Raw genomic sequence first — 27,367 nt, 5'->3', positions numbered from 1 at the left:
GAGGAGCCGTTAGAACCGTTACGGCCGTTGGCCAGGGGCTCGCCGCGCCCGCGCAGGTGCGCGACTGCTCCGCCAGGGCCGGGCCTGGGCCGGGGGTGGGGGGGGAATGCGGCCGGTGTGGGCTGATCCCCGCGGGGGCCCCCGGCGCGCCGCAGGTCCGTGTGGTCGGCGTTAGCAGCGCGCTGAAATGCGCACGGCCGGGTCCTCCACGTAGGACGTGTTCGGTCCGAGCACATCTGGCTCCCTGGAAGTGTCTCTGCGGCTTCCATACGCGGAAGGTCGGGTTCCCCGAGCACATCCTGGTGTCATCCGTAGTCAGTTCAGGACTTCACGGGCATCTTTGTAGCAGATGTGACTGTTAATCTGTGCTCTTCGGTTTCCTTCCTCTCCTGGACTCTTGCTTTCAGGTGGGGAAAGTGCTCTGCACAGCTGAGAAGCCTGCTGCCTTTCTAAGGACGTACTTATGCTTGTGCACAGCCGTCTGCACAGTTGGCTGCTAGCTTGCAGCGTACCACTTGCAGCTTAGCCAGCGTTGTCTGGCTGTGAAAAATTAAATGTGTATTGTTCATCACAAACATTGACCATAGTTGTCAGCGCCCTGGGGTTAAGAATTTTCAAAGGACATCTGGTTTTAGATCCTTTCTGGTTACAAGTGTGTGTAAGCAGTGCAGCTGATTCGGTTTATGCTAGCTTAGGCCCTGGTCCTACAAAATATGTACATGCTTTAGGGTCTGAGGGAGTAGAGAACTGTAAAATACAGATTCTAGTCCTGCAGTGAATTCCATGTGAATAGGTCCCTCCACCCCACCTGGTACTTATTACAGAACAGGGTATTAACACTGCGGTTTTATTTTGATCTGAAAATTCTTCTGTGCACCCCTTGTGTCCTTTAGCCTGACCTACATAGTTGCAACAAGGTTTGTCTCTGTTTGCCTTACAGAATCTCAGGAGGGTGAGGTGGATTTTGTTTCCTGACACGTTAACAAAGTTGCCAGCTCAATCTGTACCACAATCTCTTGTTCTCTGGTTCATCATCCACTGCCTTTCTTCTCACTAGTGGGGGAAATTGATTTGCACTTACAGCAGAGACAGGCCCATTGCTGATATATGTCAGTGTCCCATACCATTTCTTCCTTCCCATACAGGGTTTCCAGCTCTCTTCATGTACCCGCTGTGAGCACACTGGTTGCCCAGATGGCCAAGGCAAACAGACAACTGTTAAGCTAACACTGCAGCCTTTCCTGCAGTGGTCCCCAGCTGCCAATTTCTAATAGACACATAAACTTTGTCTTCAAAACATCTACTGTCCTCTCAAATGTATTTGAAGTTAGCCAGTCGGATCCAAAAGGTTACCGGAGAAAAGCGTGATTATATAAACTTTGTTTCCATAGGAAACTGTGCTTGGAGGAAAGTTGTTCTGTGAGGAGCATTAATGAAATCTGGTTTCCTGAAGACTGGCTTGCCACATCGTACCATAGTGGCTCCTGCCCACCAGTAACTCCCATCACCCTCAGTCCCCCAGTAGCTTCTCTCTCCCCAGGACTGCATCCAGGTGCTGCCTGTGACCAGCCGGATGCTGGTGAAGATTGAGGATATAAACCATATTGTCCTTGGCCTCTTGAGGCTTCTGTCCTCTGTCTGGCCAAGTTGGCTTTGTAAAGCTCATGGAATTACTCTTCTGACAAATTTGGCAGAAATGCCGGTAATGGATTCTAAAGTTACTAAGGAATATACTGAGATATGGTGGACAGACGGACAAAATAGATTTAATTTCTCTCAGAAGACGTGAGATATTGGGCAGCTACTGATTTTTAGGGTTTCAGGCATAGATAATACAGTGGTTAAAATGCTTGTGATCTTTCATATTTATATTCTAGCTCTCAACTGGGGATACAGTTGTGCCTGTGGAAAGTTTGAGCATAGACTGTCACAAAGATTTTGCCTATAGATAGACAGCAGGCGCATTAACAGAAAAAGAGACGGAGAAATAGCAGACAAGCAAATATGTGTGAAGCCTTGTGCACTGGATTACCAAACTCACACACAAACCAGGCAGCATGCAGAAAGTAGAAGTGACAGAACGAGTCTGAAAAATCTAAGCAGAGGTCTGTGGAAGCCTGCCTGTGAAAGCTGAAATAGCAAGGCTGATGCAAAGAGGAAAAGCATGAGCTGCCAAGGAGTTGGCCAGAGAGGGGAGGATAGGAGGAAAGATTGATCTAGTGAGACTGATCGTTTTGGGTACATTTTGGGAAGAGGAAAATGTCACTACTGTATGTACTGTTTCTTCAAGGCATTTTTCAGGATTTACTGGAGAACTTTTGAAGACCCTAAAGGCACAGCATATTTAGGAAGAGAAAACATAAATTTGAACAGGAATTAGAGCATACTTAACCACATTTATTTCAGATTGGCATCTGTTTGAGATTATTTTATTTGTGTACTTGTGCTGACAAACTAAGCCTTTGTCTGCCCTCAGACCTTGTTTGTCATTTGGAGCATAATAAAATCCTTGCAAATTTAACACAAGTGTTTTTGAGATAGTAGCTTTCTAGCTTTGTGGTATAAAAAGTAAGATCATGATATGTGACATGGCACTGATCTTGTGAGTCTAATAAAAATTGCTTTCTGGGGTGCGGTTCTCTGCTAACTTGATAGACTGCTTACGGTAGCTCTGATTTGCTGTTCTTTGTAACAGGCTCGTTTCATGCTGCTTTTTAACTGATGGTAAAGTGGTATGATGTTGGTGTTTAATGCCAGTAGACCTGCTTTAGTTCAGGCATTTGTGTGCACAGTGACCCCACCATGATATTTAGAAGATGCTGCTATTTGGATATTGACTCTATGACTTGCTGAGAATACAAACCTGGTTGTAACGAGAAACAAAATTGATCAGGAAATACCCCAAAGAGATAGTGAAAAACAAGAAGCATTTATTATGCAAACCTGCCAGATGACTGCGCTATTAAAAAGCTGGGATGGTTGTTTATTTCTGACTGTTTTCTTTTCCAGGTTGATCAGGAGTGTGGTAAAATGGTAGAGAGGGAGGTGAGGTTTTTCTTTACTTCTGTAACAAGAATGTTGAGTTTGGGTTGTAAAGCAATAAAACTCTTTGGATTATGTCTTCCATTTAGTAATGTCTTCCATTTAGCTAGAGAATAATGCTAGCGGAAGCTCAGGAAAAATAAAAAGTTAAAAAATGGAAAAAAGGAGGGGGAAAACCACAACCAAACAAAAAACCCAAACCACTTTCAGAATTATGTGACCTTGGTAAGAGGTCAGCAGCTGCTGCCCAACAGCAGGAGGGGATGCGTGTAGTTCTGGGACTGTAGGTACACAGGGATTGCTCTGTCATTGTATCACATCAGCTCTAGTCAGACACTTGACTTTGGAAAACTTCCTCTCGGCTCTTCCTTCTCTAATGCTTCCTGGTTCAAAGAGCATCTACTATAATTCTGTGCATCCTATATTCCCATGACTTTTACGTAGGAGTAAGCAGTTCCTCTGCCTCTTTGTCAAGCATGAAGACCCTTTCCTTACCCTGTCAACGTGCCAGTTTCTAGAACTATTTCCTTTTTGGGTCTTCTTCAAAGATTATCCTTGAGCTTACTTTTGTTGTTGTCCTAGATCCTTTTCTCCTTCATTCCAGAGTTCTGCTCATGCTATTTGTCCTTTTCAAGATTTTGGGATTCTGTTATTATTTAATTTGTTTCTGTGGCCACCTTTCCCATGTCTGTCCTCATTCCAAGACCAGCGTCAGGCTTCCTGAGCTTTCATAATCCTCTTTTCCTATCCAGGTATTTCCTGAAGTCTTGTCCTTTTCTTCGAATTGCTTTCTTCCCAAACTCTTTACAATTTTCTTACATCACCTCAACACTGTCGCTCTTGCCATCTTGAATTTAAAACAATAAAGCCTAAACTCTTGCTCTCTGGGGTAAACATCTTCATGAAGGGATTAATTTGTGTTATCTGGTACAGCAGTGAGTGTAGTGTCAGCACCTATGGAATAATATGCAGGCTTTGCAGGTAGCCTCTGAAATCGATTGCATAGCAACCTCAAGGGTGTTTTGTTGTTTGCTGGAGGAAAGCAGCTGATGACTCATTTTGTCAGATGTCAGTAAAAAGTCAGAGCCCACTCACCAGCAAATATTTAAATATTTATTTTTTTTCCCTGTAATTTTATCTACAGCATTGGAGTATTTCAGCCACCATTAGTTTCAAAGCTGTCACAAATGATAAGCTAAGTAAATGGTCTTTAATTTAAGTGATGGTGTAGCTATAATCTCCCGCCCACCACCCAAGAAGAATACCCCTATAGAAACTCAGCATTCTTGAAAATGAGTCTAGGAAAGTGAGTGCCCAGCTTGAGTTCCAAAGGTATGAAACATTTCCGTCCTGTGCTTCAGTTGGCCAGTGCTGGGCTGTGAAGCTTTCTTAATATGTATGTGCATGTGTATACGTATCTCATAATGAGGAGTAACTGTTCTGAAACGATCTGTGTTCTGTGTAACTTCTTATCAACTCTAATGGATTTTAAAAATGAATGAAAGCAGATCCAAATAACGGCAATGTTTAAAGTGATGTAGAATTGCAAGTTTTAAAGAGGTGAAATTATGTTGTAATGGGAGGGTACGATTACAGCCTGATCTCTTTTGCTTGCTTTTTTAAATTTAAGAATAGTAGTAGTAGTAGTAGTATATAGGGCTCCCCTTCTGGGTGTGTCTGTGCTCCCAAGAGCAGGGGCTTTCGGGTCAAGTACATTTTCCTTATCTGTGCTTTTCAATCTCATCCTTGCAGTGTGTAAGATGCAGATTGACATGCTCTTTGAGGTATACAGGCTGAACTGAGATGAGCAAAACAGAACTGAGAAGAACAATAATATGTTTTAATTTCCATATAAACATGTGATGTTATCTTTCATTATTAGCACAAGCACGCGTTTTCCGATAGATTAAAATCAGTATTACACAGTTAACAGGAGACTAAACGGTACTGGTTTGAAGCATCCCTGAAACTTGGCAGCTTTCTTTCACTCTTCGCTCTACACTCTGCCCTTCCTGAGGTTTTTATGTTGCTTCAAGTGGTTTCTATTAACATTAAGCCACTTGTTCACAATTCAGTTTTGACTCATTTTCATTAGGAAACTTTCACTTTCTTTTCTGTTTTAGCGGATAGGTTTTACAGGAAGTATTTAAGAGGCAAAATGTGTAACTTAGGAAAAGCCAAACTGAACAGAGCTTTCACCTGAGGCAGGACAATGACGGAAGAAAAATTTTGGGTGGTAAAGTGAGCTAAAAGCCATGCTTCTGCATTGTCAGAGCATGTCACCTCTAAGTTGAGTGATGCTCAGCTTGGTTGCTGTGCTGAAAAGAGTGATTTTGAAAATAGGAACATCTGACAGTTTGTTACTGGATTTCCTTGTCCCTTTTGGTGGGGCGCATTGTGGCTGTTTCTAAGTGGTTCAGCTGCTTATTCTTTGTTGGGCTGGCCTGGGACATAGTTTTACCTGCATGTATAATCGCTAGTGCTACTGCCAGGAGAAACACTTGTTCTTGGCCTCTTGGTGTACCCTCCTCAGATGCTTGTGAAACTATGTTGGGAACCAGATTTAAGAGAAGGAATGCTGAAGCCAGAAATTAATAATTAAAAGTGTTTGGGCTTTAACACTGATCAGGTCTTTCATGGAGTTCATTGCATGAAGGTGGGAAGTACATAGAGGGCAGGGTCATTCTTTGAATGACGCTGCTCTATAGATAGCTAGGCTTTGTAGACACTTGATGGGTCATCACCCCCTATGAGAATTGCTGTGCTGCCCTCCCTTGTCTCTGATTTGCACCATTAGCAGTGTTTTGTAGCCAGATGATAAACTCTGCACGGGCTCAAATACTAACAATGGGTAATTCACACACAACCCAAAGATGGTGGTTAATGTCTAGGTGGGTTGGCAACCTGGATCATGAGCTGCCTTGCAGCTGGGTTGTTTGAATGCTAACAGTGTCACACAGGAGAGTGGGAGAGCCACCTAGCTGGGAGGTAGGGTGGGTCTGCCATAGACCTAATGTAAATTTACTTAAGGTGCTGCAGAGTTATTCCTGGTCTTGCACTTGCTTTTATACTTGAACTCTTACACAGTGCTAAAACTGATTCTGTACTCATGACTTGCTCAAAGGATGTGCCTTACTGTTATCTGCTGTGTGCCACAACCTTAATCTTCAGTGGATATGTACCTCAACAGTATGCTCAGACCCCTCAAATGTTGTACCCTTGTGATCTCTGCAAGCAGCATTCAGTGTTCAGACAGACACTGAAGATGGCTGTGACCTGTGTGTGGCTGGCCAGTCATAGCCTGGTGTCCTTTGGTTGCTGCTGGTAAATTAACTTAGCCTGTGCAGCTTGTTTTTCCCGTGACATGATTAATAATGACTGGTTTATACGTTCATTACCAAATCGTATGAGAAGGCTTTTCTATATTAGTCCTGCCACAGCTCAGGGTTCCATTTATGGGTTTCATGATTAGCATAGCTTGTGCAAAGAGAAATCTCCAATGCCTCTGAGTGTTCCTCAGGGATGTGCTTTAGTATCTGTTTCCATTTGGGTTTTGACTACATTCAACTAATATTATGAAGATAATTCCTGTTCTCATAATTGAAACAAAATTGATTGTGTGTTACATGGTCCTTAACATGGTAACACTGTACTGGCCAAGGCCAAAAGCTGAGTAATTTATAGCGGCAGCAAATGGAAGGCAGTAAACAAATTTAGTTTATTATGTCTTGTACCTTTAGGAAACTAGGCTGTGCATCTGTTCTCACTGGTTGTCAGATGTCAGAAAATCTACCTGGGAGCTTTCTCTTGAGGGACAAGTCTTTAGGAGGCCACAGGTCATGGAACTGGTCACAGGTCTCTTACTAATGGAAACGTGTTTGTGTAACAATTCTCTGCAAAAGCCTTGCCCATGGTAGTCGCAGCTGTTATGATTTCAGCTGTGTAGATATGCTATAAGGCAGTTTCTTGCTTAGTGCAGGTTGATGAAGAACTACAGGAGGACAGCAAACCCCATGTGTTTTAACAGAAATGTTTGGGCTTTAGGATACAAACATACATAAATGCGGAATTATGTTCCAAGCACAAACTTGATTTTGAGTTTGCTGGGATCTGCAGTAATACAGTTCTGTTATTTTGTGGGTTTTGTTTATTTTTAGGGGTACCAGAAGATGCTTCAGTGGTTATACATCTTTCACAATGCAAGTTATGAATGAAATTCATTAACTAACATCCCTTCCTCGCCCTGATCTCCAATAGACTTCCTGTAACACTTGGAAGAAAGGGTCAGGGGAGAAGGGTCACCATGAAGCTAAAGCAGCGAGTTGTGCTGCTGGCCATCCTCCTTGTCATCTTCATTTTCACTAAAGTTTTCCTCATTGACAACTTGGACACCTCAGCTGCCAACCGGGAAGACCAGCGCGCCTTTCACCGTATGATGGCAAGCCTCCATGTAGAACTGGACCCCCGACTGGACCATACGTTGCAGTCCCCTTGGGAGATTGCAGCTCAGTGGGTGGTGCCCCGGGAGGTGTATCCCGAAGAGACACCTGAGCTTGGGGCTGTTATGCATGCCATGACAACCAAGAAAATAATAAAAGCTGATGTGGGATACAAAGGGACCCAACTGAAAGCTTTGCTAATCCTTGAAGGAGGACAGAAGGTTGTCTTCAAACCCAAGAGGTAAATATTTCCTTCAGTTAATAACTGATTTATGTATATGTTTTATCTCCATGATATTGCATTAATGTTTAAGTTACAAACTTACATGTAAATGGAAAGGCTATCCTGTTGTTTGTGAGACAGATGGTATAGAGCCTTGCTGGTGCTCTAGTACCATTAGGTTGCTGTGCCAGCTGTCTCTCAGGCTGTATAGCTTTGATGCTTGAAATAGCCTGTCGCTGGGTTAAAAGAATAATCCCTGTGTTCAGTCCTGGGGCAGTGTTGGTTAAACCTGATGATTCTAAGCAGTATCTTTCTGATTCTGGAAGTGGAGGTTCTGGCAGTGTGGAGACAAGTCTTGCCTATTCTTTCTGCATCGGGGTCATGTCAAACTACCATGAGAGAATGCAGGTCAAGAACGGGGAAGGACTGAAAGTTGACACTGGTCCTAAAAGTAGATCTGGGTGTCTGGTGTAGCTGCATGAAGACTGTAAAAATGGCGTGGTAGGTCAGAGTGAAAGCTCCTGGATTTCCTGTCTGCTGACAGTGAATACTGGAGGTGCAATGTAAGAATGGGTGGGCAGTAATACTTCCTTGGTATGGCCTCTGTTTACATTGATCTGCAGGGAAATTTGACATGATTGAACATTTATAAAGAGTCTTGTGCACATCTGTCAGGCTTTTTGAACTGTTTGCCTTAGGGGAAAAGGAGAAGAAAACAATGTGAAAAAGGCAGGTGCGTTTCATCGTATTGCGCTGCAAATGTAAAGCGTTGTCATCATGGAATAAGTACGTTTCCCTCCAAAGCATATTGGGTTGAGCAAGCACGAAGTTTTTCTTTCATGTTAATAAATAATTAGAGAATGGGGAAAAAAAGTCTGTCCTCCACTTCTTGAATTCACAGCCCTGTTGGTCAACCACTGGTCTGGCTGGAGCTTCGCTGTGGGGCTAGGCAGCATTTAGAGTATGAACCTTTCACTCACTTGGTGGTATGACAGGCAGCTCATCCAATAAATGCAGTAACAGGACATGGCATTTCTATAGTGCTTTCTCTATAAGTGAGTGCTGTAAAGTGTTTCACCAGGCATTAAATTACATTCACATAACAGAATGTCTGTGCAGGCTAACTCAGTGACTATGCTCCATCAGGGACACGTGCAGCTGGGAATGTTTATAGGAGCGCTAGACAGTTTATAGGAGTGCTAGGCAGTATGGCCCTAGCCATACTGGTAGACCTGTGTTCTGTTTGTGACTGCCGAATAGCTAGGTTTGTAGGTAGAGTCTTGTTCTGTCATTGCAAGATAGTCTATTTAACTAGCTGTTGACCTGAAAGGTATGCAAAGTTAGTACTAAAAACCATTTTGAGAAAACTTACTGGTTGTGGAAGAATGAATTCTCTTGTTACCTTTTCTCTAGAAAGGACTACATGCCTACTATGCATGGAAGCAAGAATTTGGTTGTGTTTTACCAATAACTTTTATCTCAGCAGCGTTTAAAATGTGACCATGTTTTCAAAAGCCTGCTGTAAGTACATACAAAAGACCAGACTCGGAGGACACGTTCTGAGAGTTAGCTGTCTCATTTCAAAATTCCTTGAAATCCAGATGAAGTTACTAATGATTTAATAGTTTCTACCATCACATGCCAGTGGTGTATGTGAAATAATATGCTTGTTTGGTGTAAGTTCCAGTTTGGTAGGATTCTGTCAGATCTTCCTCCCAAAAATCTCCATACCATCCTGCACTGGTTAATTCTCCTTTGAGCTGCCTTGCACAGAAGGTAAAGCATTTGCTCAGACTGAAGAAATGGAATGTTGTCTTGCCACAGATATTCCCTGGGAAGAGTTAAAACATCACTGTGGCTTCTCTTACACTTGCTGCTACTGCTCGAACCTCAAGTCTGTTGGAAATAATCCAGTTTACACAATTTGATATGTTAATGGAAATGAGAAAATAAGTAATCTAATCTGGGTTTACTTTATTTGAAAATGTATTGAATTTCACCCATTCGCTTGGTATTGATTGTGGTATTTTAGGCTCACCTGGAAGCATGCTGCTTACACCTGATTCATGTAATGAGTCTTGGAATTTGTGTTTGCCTTGACCATTTAAGTAACATTTATTAAAGGAAAAAAAAGGGGGGGGGGAAGGGAGGGAAGCCCACCACTTCACCAAAATAATACTGTTGTTGTTGTAATGATTGTCTAATTTCTGTTTCTTGCTGTTCATTATGTCTTTTCTCCACCAGAATAGAGGGTCTTTTTAATATCCAGTATTGTTCTCAGGCTCACGCTTGCTGATCTTCTAGCTATTGAAGACTGCATTTGGCATTTCTTCCACAATATCATATTGCATTTTCATGTTAATCTGTAATCCATTCTAACCCCAAATCATTTGTGGAATTGCTGCTTTCCAGTATAAATAGTCCCCTGTTCTGTAGCTGGGTCTGTGCTTTCTTCTTAGATGTGATTTGGCATATGGCTGAATTAAAACCCATTCGTGTGAATGGGCACTGCTTCTGAAGCTCTTGAGACCACCGTACATTACTGACCTTTTCCCCCTTATTTACTACTTCAACAGTCTGTATGCTATTTAATGTCATTAATATTTTTTCATCACCCATTTGCAATCATTTTGAAAGCGATTCAGAGTCTGTTTAACATAGCACTGTCTTGTTACTCCGAACAGCAACATTGATGGAAATCTTGCATGAATCACTTTGACTTATTTCGATTACAGATATGCCAGGGATTATGTAGTGGAAGGAGAACCATATGCTGGCTATGACAGACACAATGCAGAAGTGGCAGCTTTTCACTTGGACAGGTATGTAATTATTGGGTTACCTGGTTTTACGGTCTCCGGTAAATGCTTTGTCAGAGCTGGGGGGGAGAGGGGTTCCTTAGAGAATACAGCTCAGATGTGAGCTACTTCTAACCTGTCAGTATGCCACAATGAAGCCAAAAATAAAAATTAATTTCAAACATCTCTGCAAGATTTTAAAGTTCAGATTTTTCACAAAATTTTAGAAAGGAGAATGAGCGCTGAAACCACTGATACATAATATTATATGGAAGAAAGAGCTTAGCCAAATCCTGTGGAGGAGTCTGAAATGCTGAATGTATGTGCTAAGTTAACATCCGGTACACTAAAAAGTTAAGCCTAATATCTAGACTAACAATTTAGTCTAGACTAAATATGAGTCAGTGCATTCTAGAGGAAAACCAGCTATTCATATATTGTATTCAGGGGTGCCCTGATGGCTTTGTGGACCTGAGCTAGATGTGCAATTAAAAGAAGAAAAACAGTTACAGGATGCACAAAGAGTGGGACAGAAAATACCAAATACTGAATAGTTATGACATACTGTTAGAGGTGCAGTTTCACCTCGGATAAATGAGCAGAGTCTTCGTCTCCTCATTATAAAAGGACTATGTTGGCACTTGGGAGAGGATTTAATTATCTTCACACATGTGAGAAATTCTTAGGTGAAGAGACTTAAAATCCTGGGAAAAAAGAAGGAGGAGGGACAAATATAATGAAAAATAGAATGGTTGAACTTAAACTGAAATTTCTCAGTTCATAAATTAGAGACTTATGGTTGACTGAATTCATAGGTGGTAAAAGATAAGTTTGTTAGTCCTTACTCATCTGTGGAACTTACTCCATAGACAATGGAAATTAGTAATTCTAGAGAGGTTTGGTGATAACTAGTTGTGTAATACCCATTGCTGCTGTTGCAGTCTTGAGGTGGTGGGCCAAAATCAGGTTATTTCAGGACCAAGAAGAGATGATGTGGTCAGATGTGTGTTCATTTGTGCTTTCAGGAAACATACAGAATTTAGTTTCCCTGCAAAAGCAGTGATACAATGATACAACATTGTAAAGCAAAAATTCAGCATCCAGACCCCTCTTTCTTTGCTCTTTCTCCCTGTTTGATTGGTTGTGGTTTTGTGCTTGTTCCTCTGGCTTTTCTCCTCTTTGTGGATGTGCACCTCTATATTCTTAAAGAATACTTAGCAGAAGCTACCTGCCCACATAACTTTAGCACATACCTTTGTTTTTCATGGTGACAGTTACGTTGTTTCAAGAAGGATCTGAATCATATTGCTTGTTTACCCTTAATGGGGAGGCTGTATTACCCCAGATAGTGGCCTTTCAGCTGTGGGTATGGAAAACAGGGACAGGTTTTCCAGATTTAAGCTCTGTGTTTATTTCCTTGGAACACTTGCATTTCTTAAACTGTACATTACTCTCTGTATTGACTATAAATTCTGTCTTTATGCATACATGATTTGTTGAGGCAGACATGTTGTGTTTCCCTTTCTTAGAGGTATTTTATACTTACGGAAGGGGACTTATTCATTGGCTATCTAAAACCAGAAATACTGTGCAGCTGTTAAAGTGACTCTCCCAGTATCTCTGTGGAATGTAGATTGTCCCTTTTTCAGAAGAAACAGTCCCTTTTCAGTCTCTTTTTCTGAACAGCAAAGACTACCGAGGCGCTACCAAAAGTACATTAAGAAGGCTGGGACTGACATTGTACTGATGCCTGTACTCTTCCTTTAAGCACTTTCAAAATTCCATTACAAATCCCCAAGTCATTTGTGGTCACAGAGCAAAGGCCATGGCAGACATGGGAGTGGAACCTGGATCTTGTGATCCAGGCTTTCCGATTATTCTTACCACCTCCTTTTTTTTTCTCCAGACACTTCTCGGGCATTCAGTTCTGTTCTACCATTCTCTCTTCCCTTCTCCCTCTCCTGCCAAACAAAATAACTCCTTGATTGTTTACTTTCAAGTATAATTGAATTGGGCTTAAATGTAACATTTTAATAGAGAGTAATCCCCACAAATTATAAATGAGTTTTCCAGGTGGCCTAAAGGCCATACGGTTACTGCTTTAGCCTGTATACAAGGCAGATGATGGATATTTCTGGTATGAGGTCTGACTTCTGAGAGTTGGAGCATGGCACATCCTCTGTTGCTCTGCTGCAAATGTTGTAATTAAGGACTGTTGCTGATGGCCTGTAAAGCAAGTTTAACATCCAGGCACTTAAGAAAAATGAGTTTCCTTATTTTGCCTTGAAAAAGAGATTGCTGCAGGGCTCCAACTTTATTCTTTGTTCTCAGTTATCTCAATTTTTAGACGATGGCGCAGAGGCTGTGGTTTTGTTTTAATTTAGGACTGCTGCCTATGTTGCAAGTTCTCATGTCACGTTTTTTCATCCCAAATCAGAATTCTGGGTTTCCGACGAGCTCCACTGGTGGTTGGCAGGTTTGTGAATTTACGTACAGAGATCAAACCAGTAGCCACAGAGCAGCTTCTGGGTACCTTCATGACTGTGGGTAAGTGGATTCCATGAAATGTGAAAGCCAGTAAAAAAAAACCCAACATGTTTAATGGGGAAAGTGAGCCATGGGAATCTGACACAGTTACAGAACAATTAACTATGATACAGAAAGCTGGTAAGTCTCTTTCTGTGCCAAGAGAGATCATAGCTATTGTATATCCCCATTTGGTAGGGAGGAGGAGTTGATTTTCTCCAAGTATCTTTTCCTCTGTAACTTTTCTATGTTCCCTCATGCTGCTGTTACAGATGTGATTTGTTTTAAGTAAGAATTTTCTTGCTGCTGTCAGGGGTGGTTAGAAAAGTTTGTGATTGGACCTGGAAGGAAGGAAAATGAATTGTATTTAACGCGAGCGTAGTGGTGATTTGGGATAATTTATAGAGCTGATGTGTTGGTTGGTATTAGATGTTGTTTGTGCTACATCAGAGTGTGCTGAGCATTCATAACTAAATGTGTCAGAACTTCCGTATGCTGTTTACAGTAATAATGCTGTGAAGGGCACTTAATGGGAATTATTAATGTGAACTCCTACCAGGTGGTCATTAAGCACCAAGAAATTACTTAGGCTGCAGTCTTAACTCCTTCAGGCTTTCATAAAATATCCAATTATTACTGTCCTTGGCTTTTTTTCTAATAAGGAGACTCTAGAGATGGTCATTCATTAGAGCTGGTAAATATGTGTGCCTGTGTATATTTCTATTATGAGCACTATTGGCAGTCTCACCTACTGTTTGCCTAACACTTTCAGTTATAAGGTGTAACTTTCAGATCAGAATAGGTCTGCCTTGCCCAACTCTTTGCATTCACATTGGGTGTCTGCCTCAGGCAGACTACTTATTCTAATTTCAGCCAAGATAACTAAGCAGTTTTATAGCAGAAATGCTGACTTGAAAAGTAGGTTGCAGAAATTTTCATTGCCTTTCCTCAGATTCCTTGGAGCTGCCTGCTCTGCAGAGCATGAACCAAAGAAATGGGTGGGTCTGGGGAGAAGGTTGGTCTCTTGTCAACCCAAATTTGACCAAGTTTCTGAGGTTTAGAAGAAAAGATAATTCACGCGTACCCAGTGCAGATTTGCTAGAGTTGCAACTAGAATCTCGAAGAATTCTGTCTCTTGCTAGACCTGCTGCAGGCCATGGATAGGAAGAGAGACTTGCAGGACTTTCCATACAAATGAGAGATCTGGTCTACTGCAAGCTCTGTGCTGTTAATGATCACCTCTGTGATGTCCTTAGGTTGTCTGAGTGGGGTAGAAGGAGCACAAGAGCTGGGTCTGGGTGGAGGACTGCAAAGGAGTGCTGGCTGGCCAAGGGATGTGTAAGGATGTGATGTGTAAGGATGGAAAGTGAAAAACACATCTTTAAGGGTTTTGGGGGGATATTGAATGTAAAACTGAAGGAAGAAAGGATGGGGAATAGGTGGAATCGTAAGGAAGTGAGACGTAGGTGAAGAATGTTTTGGAAGAACATCTGTGAGTATGAAATAACTTGGCAAAGGAAAGGTGAAGGGTTAAGTTAAAAACGTTAATCTAGGCTACATAGATTTCTTTCCACTACAGGCAACATAGACCATAACAAATTAAAAAGTGCAGGGTTTCATTGTGCCCCTCCTTGTCAGAAGACACTCATGAAACTTCGACAGAACTGCATTCCTGTAAGAATGACAGCTTGCTTGTGTTTCCCCATCCAAGTCAGCTCAAGTAACTGAGATGGGTAGCAGGTCTCAGGGCTGCAAATCCATTTGAGTTCTGCTCAGTGTTCTTTTGCTTACTTCTTTTTTGCCAACTTTTTCAAAAAGTGGGAAATCTGACACATGAAGTATGAAATTTTAAAAGAACAAGTGCTAAGGTTGCAAAATCAAGGTTCTAGGGATTAGGGAGGGATCACAAAACCTTGTTTATAGTACAGTCTTGTACTAACTCTGAGTGTGATAGAAACAATAGAAAATAGTTACTCTCTCCTTTGAATATTAGTCTTTAATGTTGCTTTGAATGAATAGTTAACTGTTTATTTTGCTTCTCCCCCTCAGAGGTAGGAAACATGAGGTCAAGCGCAGTGAAATCCTATTGCAGGGAAGGCTCTGCTGCGACAACATGCACCTGAATTTCAGTTGGCATCCTTTGGATTAAGCTCTGCTCTTTTAGTATCTCTTTCTTTTGTTTGTTTGCTTAAGGTAATAACACTTGCTTCTATGGGAAGTGCTACTACTGTCGGGAAACAGAACCAGCTTGTGCAGATGGTGACATCATGGAGGGGTCAGTGACCCTGTGGCTTCCAGATGTCTGGCCTCTTCAGAAACATCGGCACCCATGGGGCAGGACTTATCGTGAAGGCAAACTTGCCAGGTATGAGAACATGAAAGGATTATTCTTTATGCACAATAATTTGTACTAGAACTACCCGTGCAATACAGTGCCTAATTAAGGAGCAAGTGTTCTCAAAACCTAGAGTTTTGCCGACAGCTTTCTTGATCAGACAGAGAAGTCTAGAAGTCTAGGAGGGGATTTAAATTAAACTGAGCAAGAAAGAAATCTCAATTGTTTTCCGTGATACTAAGTGCTATCCTTTTCCTACTTCTTCACTGGAACAGAACTCCACTATGCAGTCATTCCAAGCTCTGAAACTCTTGATTTTGGGCAAACCAAGACTCATCTTTTGCCACTAGACCTTCTTTTGCCACTGTGCCTCTTTCTGGCCCATTAAAATCTGGTAGCATTTTGCTGTTTTCTGCCAGACCTGATTTCATGGTCCTTGTAGTTTGTTTTAAGAGCTGTGGAGCTAGTTTAGCTAAAGCAGGTAGGCAACAGAAAGTTCTTTGCTTTGAATACTTTGGTGTATTTGATTAATATGCTCAGCATCTAAAGAAATGCTTTTAGAGAAAGGCAAACATGGGATCTAGCAATTTTGTACAATAGATGTAACATGTCTGAGTAGTTGTGTTGGAGATGTTTTTTCCATGACCAGAGCAAATGGTTTTGAACTTCGTAAATTTTTCCAAGTCCTTGACAAGACACTAGAAAGAGATTTTTAGTCCTTGATATAAAATGCCAATTGTTTTCCAATGACGTGATTGTTCTGAGAAAGAATCTCATCCAAATGCTTAATTGAATTGTTTTAGAGTATTAAATATACAGTTTGATTTTTAAGCAGCAGATGTTATCTCCTTTCCAACAGGTCTAAATCAGCTGTATATGGAAAATGGTAAATTGCAGTAATGAATGGATTTAATTTCTTGGAGGCGTTTCTTTTCTGAAAGACTTTATCATAAACTGCCTACCTACACAGGAGTTTACCCTGATACCTACACTGATTTGCTATTTATTGTATTTTAAACTTATTTGTTCCTTGTTTCATTCAACCGGGATTGCATGGTTCTGTTGTTTTGCACCTTGTCGTGTTGCGCTTTTCACTTTGAGAGCATCAGGAGAATTAAATGTTCTAGATGTTGTGCACTCCTTTTGCTGTGTCTGGTGATTATGGAGAAAGAACTCTGTAGGAATTTTTTTTTCCTGATCTAGCTGCTTCTACTCTGTCCTGAGTTGACCTTTTGAACATAATTCATATAGTCACATTAGTGTACATAATTTTTAATGGAGTGTAATAGATAAAATCCCTGACCTTTGATGTCCTGTGATAATACAATAGAAATGATTAGAAATAAATGTCGGGGAAAGGTCTGTCTTGAACAACTGAATAGAAAATGAGAAGAAAGACCATAATGTATCTGAAAAATTGTTGCAGGGAGATTAAGTACTGATCTGAAGTAAAATGAGGGAAAGGGAAACACTCGAGGGAGAGAGAAATGTAGCATAAAAGAAACGTATCCAGTACAAAGAGGATTACGTTCTCAGACTTTTGCCTGGTGGATTTGTGCTGTAAGTTGAATGTGGGTTGGACCTTGATGCAAAAGAAAGAGGGAACTAGAGACAGAGATTGTGGAGCATATGGGACATGTTGAAAAAAACATTGAGAAGATAAATTTTTGCCCGCTCTGATTTGAATAACTGGAGGAAAGATGGGACATTGGGAGCTTAGGCTCCAGACCTCTAGAAGATGAGGTGGGGTATGCGGCAGTTCTAGTAGTCAAATTCTTACCTTCTCCCTGCTTTTGTGTGCCTCTGCAATTTTGAGCATGTCAACAAGTCTCTCCAGCTTGTGTTTCCTCTTTTCTAAGTCACAGATGGTTTAAGGCATTTCCAACTTAACTGCTATTTTGTGAAGGATCGTTTCAGTCCTTTCAGCTTTGAAAACTGTAAGGAATAACATGAGAAAATTTCAAATCCTAGCTCTGGAGAATTGAGACATGATATCCATGTTATGAGAATGGAACTACATTCCTAGGTTACATGTAGAAGGAGAGGAGAGAAGAGGGAAGCTTGAAATCTTGCCAGTGGAGAAGAAGGTGAGATACTGTTGAAGGAAAGTAGGGAAGGAAGTGACAACTGATGAGCTAGAATGAACACATAGGAGGTGGTTGTTAGTAACCAAGATGAGCTTATTTGTATTTGAAAGAAAAAATGAAAAGGACTGCTGGAAAGCAAGACTCATGGAAGCAGATCAAGGCAATCAAATCAGATGCAGGATTTGAAGTCCTTAGAAGTTAAGGGAGACAAGTCATGACAGTAATCTTGCTGTGAGGCAGCCCAACCACTGCTGAATTGATGAAGCAAACTCCACCCTTGTTTTCTGTAGGAAGGATATGTGTAGCCTTGCACTGAAATTATAGCTTGCTCTGTTTGCTAGAGCTTTAATAAAGAATTTACTCTTCTATTAAACCACTTTTGTCTAGTTTGTTCTTCTTTATATAGCCTTAACTACACTCATATGTGAATAAAGGGGCAGCTATAAATACCATTGCTGTGCAACGATGGAGTATTCTTAGAAGGTTTGATTTGTTTTCTCTTTATGGCCTGCAGGTGGGAGTATGATGAAAGCTATTGTGATGCTGTGAAGAAGACTTCACCATATGACTCGGGCCCTCGTCTCCTTGATATCATTGATACTGCTATCTTTGACTATTTGATTGGAAATGCTGACAGGCATCACTATGAGAGTTTCCAGGATGATGAAGGAGCCAGTATGCTCATCCTCTTGGATAATGCCAAAAGGTGAGGGTAAAGGAAATCCTGGTGGCCAGGCAATGGTGAGCACAAGGGTGAACATTTATCTGCTCTGTACCTCTGTTTTCTTCCACAATTTTTTTTCATTAATACCATTTGTGCTAAAGATCCAAAGCTTTCCTTCTTATCAGAAATAACTCATCAGATAGTAGAGTCCTTCAAAGATTGTGTTGCTTGCTCTGTACCCTTGATACTATGACTGCTTTTGGCAAAGTCTTACTCAAACAACAGAAACTCCCAGGTTAGCACAGTAAGACCTTTTTTCCCCAAGCCACTTTCAAAAGTTTGCTTGTGTCTCTCTTCCTATCCTCAGAAAAGCCCCTCTCTTTTATGCTTTTAATTAATGAAAGATTAAGGACTTATGGTTTATTATTCAACAGTGACTATTAGTAAGTTCCAGAGTAAAAGTAGATATTTCAGAATGTGTTTCTGAATAAATTGAAATTCCCTGCTTTCTGGACTCTGACTTTAAAAAGTTGAATGTGTAAATTGAAGATAGAACTGATGAGAAGTCCTTCTCGAGGCCTAACTTTACTATGTGTATGTGTTTAAATGTGGGTTCTGTCTTTGCTACAGTTTTTCTATGTGGCTGGTATAGTATAATTTAAAAATCCTATTGAAGATACAACCTTGTTTAAATCATAATTTGTTTAATTTACCTTTAAAAATAGAGATAACATATTACATTTTCTTATGATTTAGTCCGGAGACTCCCATGTTTTTTAATTCTAATGGGCACTACCATTTGCAGTGGCAGTGAGTTTCCCTTTCTGTGGATGGACCAGCTTCTGATGGTTAACTCTGGCAGTACCTGTGCTGTGCTCTACAGTGGCTTTGCATACTGCTTGTATGAAGTGTACACAGCAATTGAGACCTCTGGTCTAGACAGATCCTTGGAAGGCTTAGAGTTACCATTTCTTTCGCCATTTGCCTTTCGTGTAGTAGATTGCTTCCTTCTTTTTTTTTTTCATTTGTCTGCAGTGGCTGACTTGCATATTTTGTCTTTATGCATCAGCCTGTTCAGTCACGCTCCTCTGGTTGTGTCAGCAGGATGTATTCTACCTTGGGACTGTTGAATTATTGCTGCTTTCAGACTGCTTTAGTTGAATTTGGAAAAATGGTCTTTCTATAATGCTCTGGCAGCGTGCTGGGAGGAAGTTAATGTATTAGGCACTGGAAGTGAACACAGTAGTTGAAGGTCATGTCCTTTCATTATGGTACATGCTTGTAACATTATGAAGACTTTTCCGGTGGGGCTTTGCACGCCGAGGAATAAATTGTTTTCTTGAAAGCTTAAGTAAAATTCTTTCAGCTCCTTTGAGATAAGGGATAGGGGCACAGGGTTTTCATGGAATCATTGAAGATCTCAAGTTGGAAGGGACCCATGAGAATCATCTAGTCACAGCTCCCTAAAACTAAATCACGTGACTAAGCATTGTCCAGATGTTCTTGGTGCTGCAGGGAGCTTATTCCAGTTTTAAAGCTCCTAATAACAGAATTATTTGCGCTGAGTAATGCCAGGCTCCTAGAGTGAGTTATCTTTATTGAGGGCAAAGTTCTTTGTTGAAAATGGTATTACGAGGAGAGTGAAACTATTAAAAAAATACAGAAGAAAGCATTTCTTATATGAAGCTTAAAATACTATGAAATCCTCTTGGCAGGCCTCCCTTGGAAAGTACGATTGTGAAATATTAAAGTCGATTACCTTGTTAGTTGAACTGTTGATCTGAGCTTGGCCATCTAAAGCAGCACGTGGCTGCTATTTGATTCATTCCCTGTTTAGCTGTGTCAAACACGCAACACTTCTGCTCCCTATGTCCAGAATCCCAATGATTCCTTTCCCTTGCTTCACAAGATGAGCTCAATTTCAAAACTCCTCTGAAGTTTGTTTCTAAGGTGCCGTGGTCTGATAAAGAAGTAGGTACGCTAGTGTTGCTTCCGTTTACCTGGTACATTAGCTGACACTGTTGAGGGTTATACCTGTAACTGGTCATAGCCTGTTTATGTTTTAATTTAAATGATTTCATCTGTTGGAGCATGGAATTGTCTAGTATTGATTTTATTTATTTTTTTTTTAATTCCTTACCAATCTCTTGATGTTGAGAACAGCATTAGGAGTTCACCTGGTTCACTTGATTTTAATTTTGCTTTTCAGCTTTGGAAATCCTGCCCTGGATGAAAGAAGCATCCTGGCTCCTCTTTATCAGTGCTGCATGTAAGTGAAATGCAGGGATGCTGCTCACTTCATTTATGCAATTGCTGTCCTTAGGTTTGCAATGTAATTAAGTTTGGAGCCTTCTGGCAAGTTGAAAATGTTTGCTTTACTGTATTTGTTTGACGTATTGTCACTGCTCAAGAAGCTGAGAATTACGTTTTCATTAGGGTAGTAAATCAGATGGTAGACTGTAGGAAGTAGTCTTGCCTCCAGCTCACTGGTTCAAATCTGTCCTTAGTCAGGATGACAGGTACTTTGCATCTGCAGCTGTCACCATCCAGATCATGCCGAATAAAAGTTCACATCACAGTTTGAGTCCTCCCTGACAGAAGCTAACAACTAGCCATGTCTGGCAATTTAACTACCTTCATTGCCAAATGTTCTTTCTAAACAAGATTGCAGCACTGCTCAGGGTGCTCCTTGAATGTGACATTTGTAGGTTTTTTGCAGGATTTTGTTTCTGCTTTGGCCCTCTGAGCTGTGGTTTTATTTTTAGAAGCTGTGACTTGTTGATTTCTGTTTTCTGTGTCTGCTCTCTCACCAGGCCATTGCTACTTCTCATTAATGAATAGATGATCAGGCGGCTGGAGCATGTCTCCTGTGAAGACAGGCTAAGAAAGCTGGGTTTGTTCTGTCTGGAGAAGAGAAGGCTCGGGGCGGAGGGGAGACCTTATAGCAGCCTTTCAACACCTAAAGGGGGCCTACAGGAAAGCTGGAGAGGTGCTTTTTACAAGGGCATGTAGTAATAGGACAAGGGGCGATGTCTTTAAACTGGAAGAAGGTAGATTTAGGTTGGTGTATTACGAAGAAATTCTTTACTGTGAGGGTAGTGAGTCACTGGAACAGGTTGCCTGAGAATCTGTGAATGCCCCATCCCTGGAGGTGTTCAAGGCCAGGTAGGACAGGGCTTAGAGCAACTTTTGAGCAACCTGGTCTAATGGTAGTTGTCCCTGCCCGTGGCAGGGGGTTTGGAACTAGATGATCTCTAAGGTCCCTTCCAACTCAAACCATTCTATTAAAAGTTCCAGGAAGAAAAATACTGACCTGTTTTCTGTTTCTGCTACTTCAAGATAACATTAACTCTGTTAAGCCTTCCAAATAAAGCATTTAGTTGAGTCCCTTTATCCTGTCCTTGGAAGGTTCTGTCTCCTGAATTCCTCAGGACCTGTGAAACCTGGGAATTCTGCAGATAGCCTGAGCTCTCACCCCTTGCTTGCTCTAAGCAAAGGTCTATGCATGCTACAGCACATCAGGCCTGTGTTCTGCAAGATTCGTTTAGAATCCATATGGAGAACAGTTTAACTAAATGATTTTCAAATTATTTAGTTTTCCTATAGTAATTTTAAATGCATATGTAATTTCCCACTTTATGAGGATCTTTTGGAATCTTTCTCATCTAGGTTCTCCCAAATGCAACCAGAAAAGGAGTTTATCTATGTAATACATAAATTCACAGTTCCTGCTTTTCAGATATCCTTTCTTTCTGATACCAGGCAAAATGCCATATAAAAATTAAGACGCATGATTGTTTTAACTATCTGTTTATTACAGCACATGGTTATATTGCTGGTTTCTGTAGAGTCCATTAATTGCCAAGAATTTAGAACAATGGTGCTAAACCACAAAAATTTGAGAGAGAATCCTAAGGAACTTCACAGAACAACTCAGGGGGCTGATATGAACAAGTTCAATGGCCAGTGGAGCAGAAAGATCACTGCTGTCTTCACTTTCTTGGAGGTTCAGTCAACTGACTTTTGTTCTTCATGATTAATTGCTGTTCAGTGATACTCTTCCTGAGGTGACAAGAGTTTTGTGTTTGAATTAGCAACCAGACTATTAATTTTCTTTGCTTTTCAAACTGTGTCTGGGAGGCCTCAAGACTGAAGAACTTCTTTGCTAGCAGCTGCAAGTGGGTTTATATGACATAAGAATTAACTCAAATTAGCTTCTTCTTCACCTTCCGTTTTCAAGTTCCAATTAGATACTGCATCTAATGCAGTTATACCCGGACCCTCCCATCCAAAACCATGTTGTTAGCGAGGCTCCGCTCTTGGTCAGACAGGCTCCCTCAAGAGGTTGGCTTTGGTATTGCTGACGGGGCTTCATCTGACAGTGCTATGATGACGTGTTCGTTTCTCTCTTTTGCAGCATCCGGGTTTCTACCTGGAACAGACTTAATTACCTGAAGAATGGAGCATTGAAGTCTGCCTTAAAGACTGCTATGTCGCATGACCCCATCTCACCAGTGCTTTCTGACCCTCATCTGGATGCCCTAGACCAGCGGCTTCTCAGCATTCTGGCTACAGTGAAGCAGTGCACAGACCAGTTTGGGCCAGATGTTGTGCTGGTGGAAGACAGGATGACTCTGTCTCATTTGTAATTGTAGTGGAACACAGATGAAACTCCTTTTTTACAAACAAACAGAAAAGTGATAGAAAAACAGCACAATCAGTTCAGAAAGGCTGCGGCCAAGATGAACTGAAATGAACAGGAAAGCTTCCTAGCCAGAGAAACAGAGGTGACACTGGCTTTTACCTTGGGCTGACAGCAGTGAGAGGTGGGGAGTTGGAGCCTTGAATAGCTCAGTACTTGTAATGGCATCTTGGTCATTGTGGTGTGTGTCCATTGCCGGCAGTGGGCATTGCACTGGCTAAAAGTGGTGCTTGGTGTTGGTGAAAGTGTGTGGAATACAGACACTAATTTGTAGACCGAATCTAGAGGGAACGAATGGAGATGAACAGTACGATCCTCTGCCCTTCTCTTCCCCGCATATACTCTTGCGAGTTTTTGTGTGATTCAGGGTTGTACATAATCAGCTGTGAGCTGGTTAGGCATTTTACTGCTTCTTTAGAGAAAAAGGAAGTGGTGAATAAATTATTAGACTGAAGAGTTGCCACCCCGCCACCGGGGATGGGATGTTCTTCTGAATGCCATTAGGGGTGGGAGAGGGGACCTCTGCTGCTCAGTTGTCTTTTCCTTGATAAAAGGCTGAGAAAGGGGTTTGCCTCATGTGATAATGCTTCAGTGTTTTTGCTGAAGTCCTATCAAAGATTTATCCACAGGGTTGGAGATATAGGGGAGGACAGGGTGGTTATACAGCACTTGGTAATTAAGGGGTTATAGTAAGTTTTCATGTGTCCTGTCACTGTTCTCCATTTTTATGGAATCTGGCAAGGTCTGGGTAGAGAAAATATCATTGCAGTCCTGTGCCCATATTAGCCAAATTTTCATTATATTGTAGCGAAGAAGGAGGACAGATTCTGTCCTTGGAAGCAGGTTCTATTTAGTGAGGTCGTGCTGCTTTTACTGTAGGCCCTATTTAATGTGGGGCATCTGTGTGTGTTGTACTGAGGAAAGAGAGGTGTATTGCTAAACTTCCCCAGTAACCAACAGCCATGGGCAAGGCCCTGAAGAGTGGAGAGAACCATGAGCCATGGTCTTCATATGGAGAGAGCTTCCTCCTGCTTGATGTTATAACCACAGCTGAGTGCTGCTGTTCTGTTGGAACACCAGCAGTTTTTCAGTCTCACCGTTTAGCTGGTCTGGCTTGTGGCTAAGCTCTGAAGCTGTGAGCACTTCCAGAAAGTTTTCTGCCTTCCTGCAACCCCTACTGCAATGTTCTGACAATGTTCCTGGGGTCCTCGCTCCTAATGACTCTGCCATACATAGAGAGCGAGCTAGTGTAATTTGGCTTTCAGGGCAGACTTGTAGCTCTCATCTAGCGCTAGTCCTGTCATCTTTCAGCACTGTGTCAGCTTGCATTGCGGATAAGCTTGTGGGTGCAAAACCTGTCACACATGTGGTAGGTCTGAATCTGTCTCCCCAAAAGGGAATCAGCTTTATCATTACATTTCCAAATTTAACAGCTTTGCATCAGTTTTCAGTTTAGAGAGTGTGGTCCTTAGAAGTAAGGAAAGAGCTCACTTCCCAAAGTGATTATGTATTACTGGACTTGGGAGCAAGAGAAGCAAAATGTCAGTTTAAGAATTTTTCCTTCATTTGCCTGTCAAAACCTGTCTAACTCTGGAGTAGTTTGGGGGGCAGATAAAGAGCTGTTTCTGTTCTTGCACCTGCTGCTATACCTGATCAGAGAGGTATAAGTGAGAGAGTTTATTTTGTAAATGCAGTTTTATTGGAGTCTTTTAGTCATTGCATGAGCAGAGTATCTTGAAAGTAGAATGCAATTGTTAAACTGAATTTTATGTTCTTCTAGAACTGTTCTGGACCTGGCCATATCGCATACCCACCTGAGAGCCAGGATGGGATCTGGAGTTATTTATTGGTGTTACCAGTCAGGACTGTAATGCACAGACAACTTTTAGGACACTGGTGTTAAGCTAGTGCCTGTTTATTGTTGTACTTAATAACACAACATGTGCTTTGGAAGCCATGGTCCTTCAGTGAGGACCCACCAGTGTGGACTGTGCCTTGCAGGTTTCCTTAGGGCAGAAGCGAGCATGCCTAGCTGATGGTGAGTGTGGGCAGGAGCCGTGCAGAGATTGCCCTGGGGCCTCGCTGGCTGAGCTGGCCTGTCACTTGGCTGCCCATTAGATTTCAGTGGTTGAGTGAGACATTTGTGGGAAGGACTGTGGGCAGCAGTGAGAGGTGGTTAGTGAATGCTTTTATTCTAAAGCAGAATAGGTTCATACTGAGGCATTTTGGCATAAACTCTTTCCCAGGAAATTTAAGTTGATTTACATAAAGGGTAGATGGTGAAGCACATGGTAATGGCTTGTAGCATTATTAAAAGTATATTCTTCTCTTTGAGCTTAATCATGAGCACTTAATATTTTGGAAAAGACCTACCAAAATTTGATGTTTTGATTTCTATGTGATCACTCGTGATCATTTACATTTGATTTAATAATGGATTCCAAAAAGAGTCTTTCTGTCTTTATGAAATGAAATTAGTGTTCAGGACTTATGTATTGTTTCTTCACAGGGCTCTAAGCTGAAGCTATTGCTGTTAGGTGGAACCTGGGGATAAGTTTATCCCCAGTACGAATGTCAAAGATTTAAAGCAGTGTGTTGGTTTACATGAACAAAGGCGTGAAGTCCGGCATCATCGGTAGGAGGAAGCAAGAAATGGTTGCTTTTTTTCTTCTTTTTTTTTTTGTCATATTGATGATTCTGGCCCCTGTAAACACCACTGGAGAATGGTGTTCTGCAGCAGGAAAGAAGAAGAAATTCCTCTCTTACCCAGAATCAGGAAGATCTGATTTTAGCCTTGTGATAATCTCTGGCATTTTGGCAGTGATTTGTTCAAATACGGAACCCTGAGAAATAAGAAGCAGCATCCACACGCGAACAGGGTCTGCTTGAATCTCTGAGAAAGTGTCATTCGTGAGGCAGGTGCTATGCTCTGTTGATGAGGTTTTCATGACATCTTCTAATTCTTGTTCACTGTGCACACTGTCATCCGCTGGCTCCAGATGTTACAAAATGATTGTGTTGTGGATATTAGTAATATAGGAGCGCTTGAAGCACAGAAATCAAGAACTAATTAAAAAGAGAGCATCATCAGCCATCTGCTATTTATCTCCTCCTTCCGAAGTCAGCAGTCAGGCTGGAGGAGACACGGAAGTCTGCTCCTCTTCCAGCAGCTAATGAACTGGAGTGTGTCATGCCAAACAAACTTCAACTGAAAAATACTAATTTATTAAGAAGGTAATTTATTTGCTGTGGCAGCTGGAGCAAGATGCTCAAAACAGACACCCCTCTTGGAGCTGTCAGAGGATTGCCCCTGGGAGCAGCTGCAGAAATGGAGGTTGCTAATAAGAAAACAGAATGCAATCATGACTTTCTACTTGTATCCCCCAGGGTCAGATTCCACATAAAGCGACATTGTGTGAATAAAGATTTTAATAAAGCAACATTGATGGATTGTTTAAGTCTCTCTCTCTCGATCCGACATGTATTGGGCTGACTGTTCAGAGTGTTCTGCTACTGCTATTTCAGTTATGCCTTCACTAATAGTTATCAGTGCCATTTATTCCAGTCATGTATATCCAAGAATGGGGTCAAATGTCCAGGTTGTTTGCAATAGCCTTGCTGGTAAGCAAAGATGTGTTTAAAAACATGTGTTCTGTTCTGTGTGAAGAGAACACATCTAGCTTTAAGTGGTCTTCTTTCAAAAGACAGCTTTTGAAAGTGCATCCTGTGGCCTGGCATCTGCCAGGCACCTACACTGATCTCTTGGTCGTGTCCCAGTAGGCTGGCTTTCATTTGTGGAGCAAGAGATGGATGTAGGGTTGGCAGGTGTTCATGGCTAGCTTTTCGAAGCTTTTTGTAAGATGGGGCAAGTAAACAGGCATCAAAATCTGTTCCCACAGAGTGCAGGGGTTTAACCTTGCTGTATCGGAGCTTGCTTTCATAATGACCCCCTGCAGTGAGTTCTTCCGAGGTAAGAGGCGATGCTCACAGTTCTGAATTTCAGACATCTGGAAGGCAAAGAAGCCACCGAGAGCTGCTCTGTACTTCTGAGGGCTGCGTGAGCTGTACAGCTCTTGGGGACAGGACACCCCAAAACCACCAAAGCACTGTGCCACTCCTGGAAAGGCAGGGACAGTGTCTGACCTGGCTTGTAGCATCAGCGTCATGTTGTGAAACAACCAAAGGCACCTGCTGCTTTTTAAACTAGGCTTTCTCAGCTGAAACTTTAAACTTCAGCATTGCCGAGTTTTCTAAGAATCGTTTGGAGGTTTTGTTTTGGGGATTTTGGGGGTGGATGTTCCGGGGTTGGGTTTTTTTGTCTCCTGGCATTGTGTGGTGACAATAATTTTTCGTGTCTTCCATCTCTATTTTTGAGGTGCCAATCTGCTCAGGAGCAGGCCAGGATTCTTGCTTGTGTATTAGCAGTTCAACAGCTTGCAGAATTACAGATGCTTTTGAGTTCTGAAAGGCTGAAATAGCTAGTTTGGCGAGCTGTTCTTACAAGCGCTTTGTTGTACTACTGCTATGTAATTTTGGAGTGGCTGGCCTTAG

The 27,367-nt window shown here is 41.7% G+C and overlaps 1 protein-coding gene across 1 annotated transcript; it reads left to right on the top strand.

Annotated features, from left to right (window-relative positions):
• The first annotated feature begins 2,436 nt into the window (after positions 1-2,436).
• On the top strand, positions 2,437-26,274 carry FAM20B (FAM20B glycosaminoglycan xylosylkinase). Its single transcript, XM_065674093.1, has 8 exons — positions 2,437-3,045; positions 7,200-7,722; positions 10,440-10,526; positions 12,940-13,049; positions 15,222-15,393; positions 17,965-18,156; positions 20,324-20,383; positions 22,532-26,274. The coding sequence occupies exons 2-8, from the start codon at positions 7,346-7,348 to the stop codon at positions 22,761-22,763; spliced, it is 1,230 nt and encodes a 409-aa protein (XP_065530165.1). The 5' UTR covers positions 2,437-3,045; positions 7,200-7,345; the 3' UTR covers positions 22,764-26,274.
• The last annotated feature ends 1,093 nt before the right edge of the window (positions 26,275-27,367 follow it).

The sequence above is a fragment of the Lathamus discolor genome, chromosome 3 (assembly GCF_037157495.1).
Source record: "Lathamus discolor isolate bLatDis1 chromosome 3, bLatDis1.hap1, whole genome shotgun sequence".
NCBI classification, from domain to species: domain Eukaryota; kingdom Metazoa; phylum Chordata; class Aves; order Psittaciformes; family Psittacidae; genus Lathamus; species Lathamus discolor.
This window is presented reverse-complemented; position numbering and strand designations above follow the sequence as displayed.

Coding starts and splice junctions, on each gene's coding strand:
- FAM20B (XM_065674093.1), top strand. CDS start 7,346: ATGAAGCTAAAGCAGCGAGTTGTGCTGCTGGCCATCCTCCTTGTCATC. Junction 13,050..15,221: donor GGGTACCTTCATGACTGTGG/GTAAGTGGATTC, acceptor TGTTTGCTTAAG/GTAATAACACTTGCTTCTAT. Junction 15,394..17,964: donor CGTGAAGGCAAACTTGCCAG/GTATGAGAACAT, acceptor TATGGCCTGCAG/GTGGGAGTATGATGAAAGCT.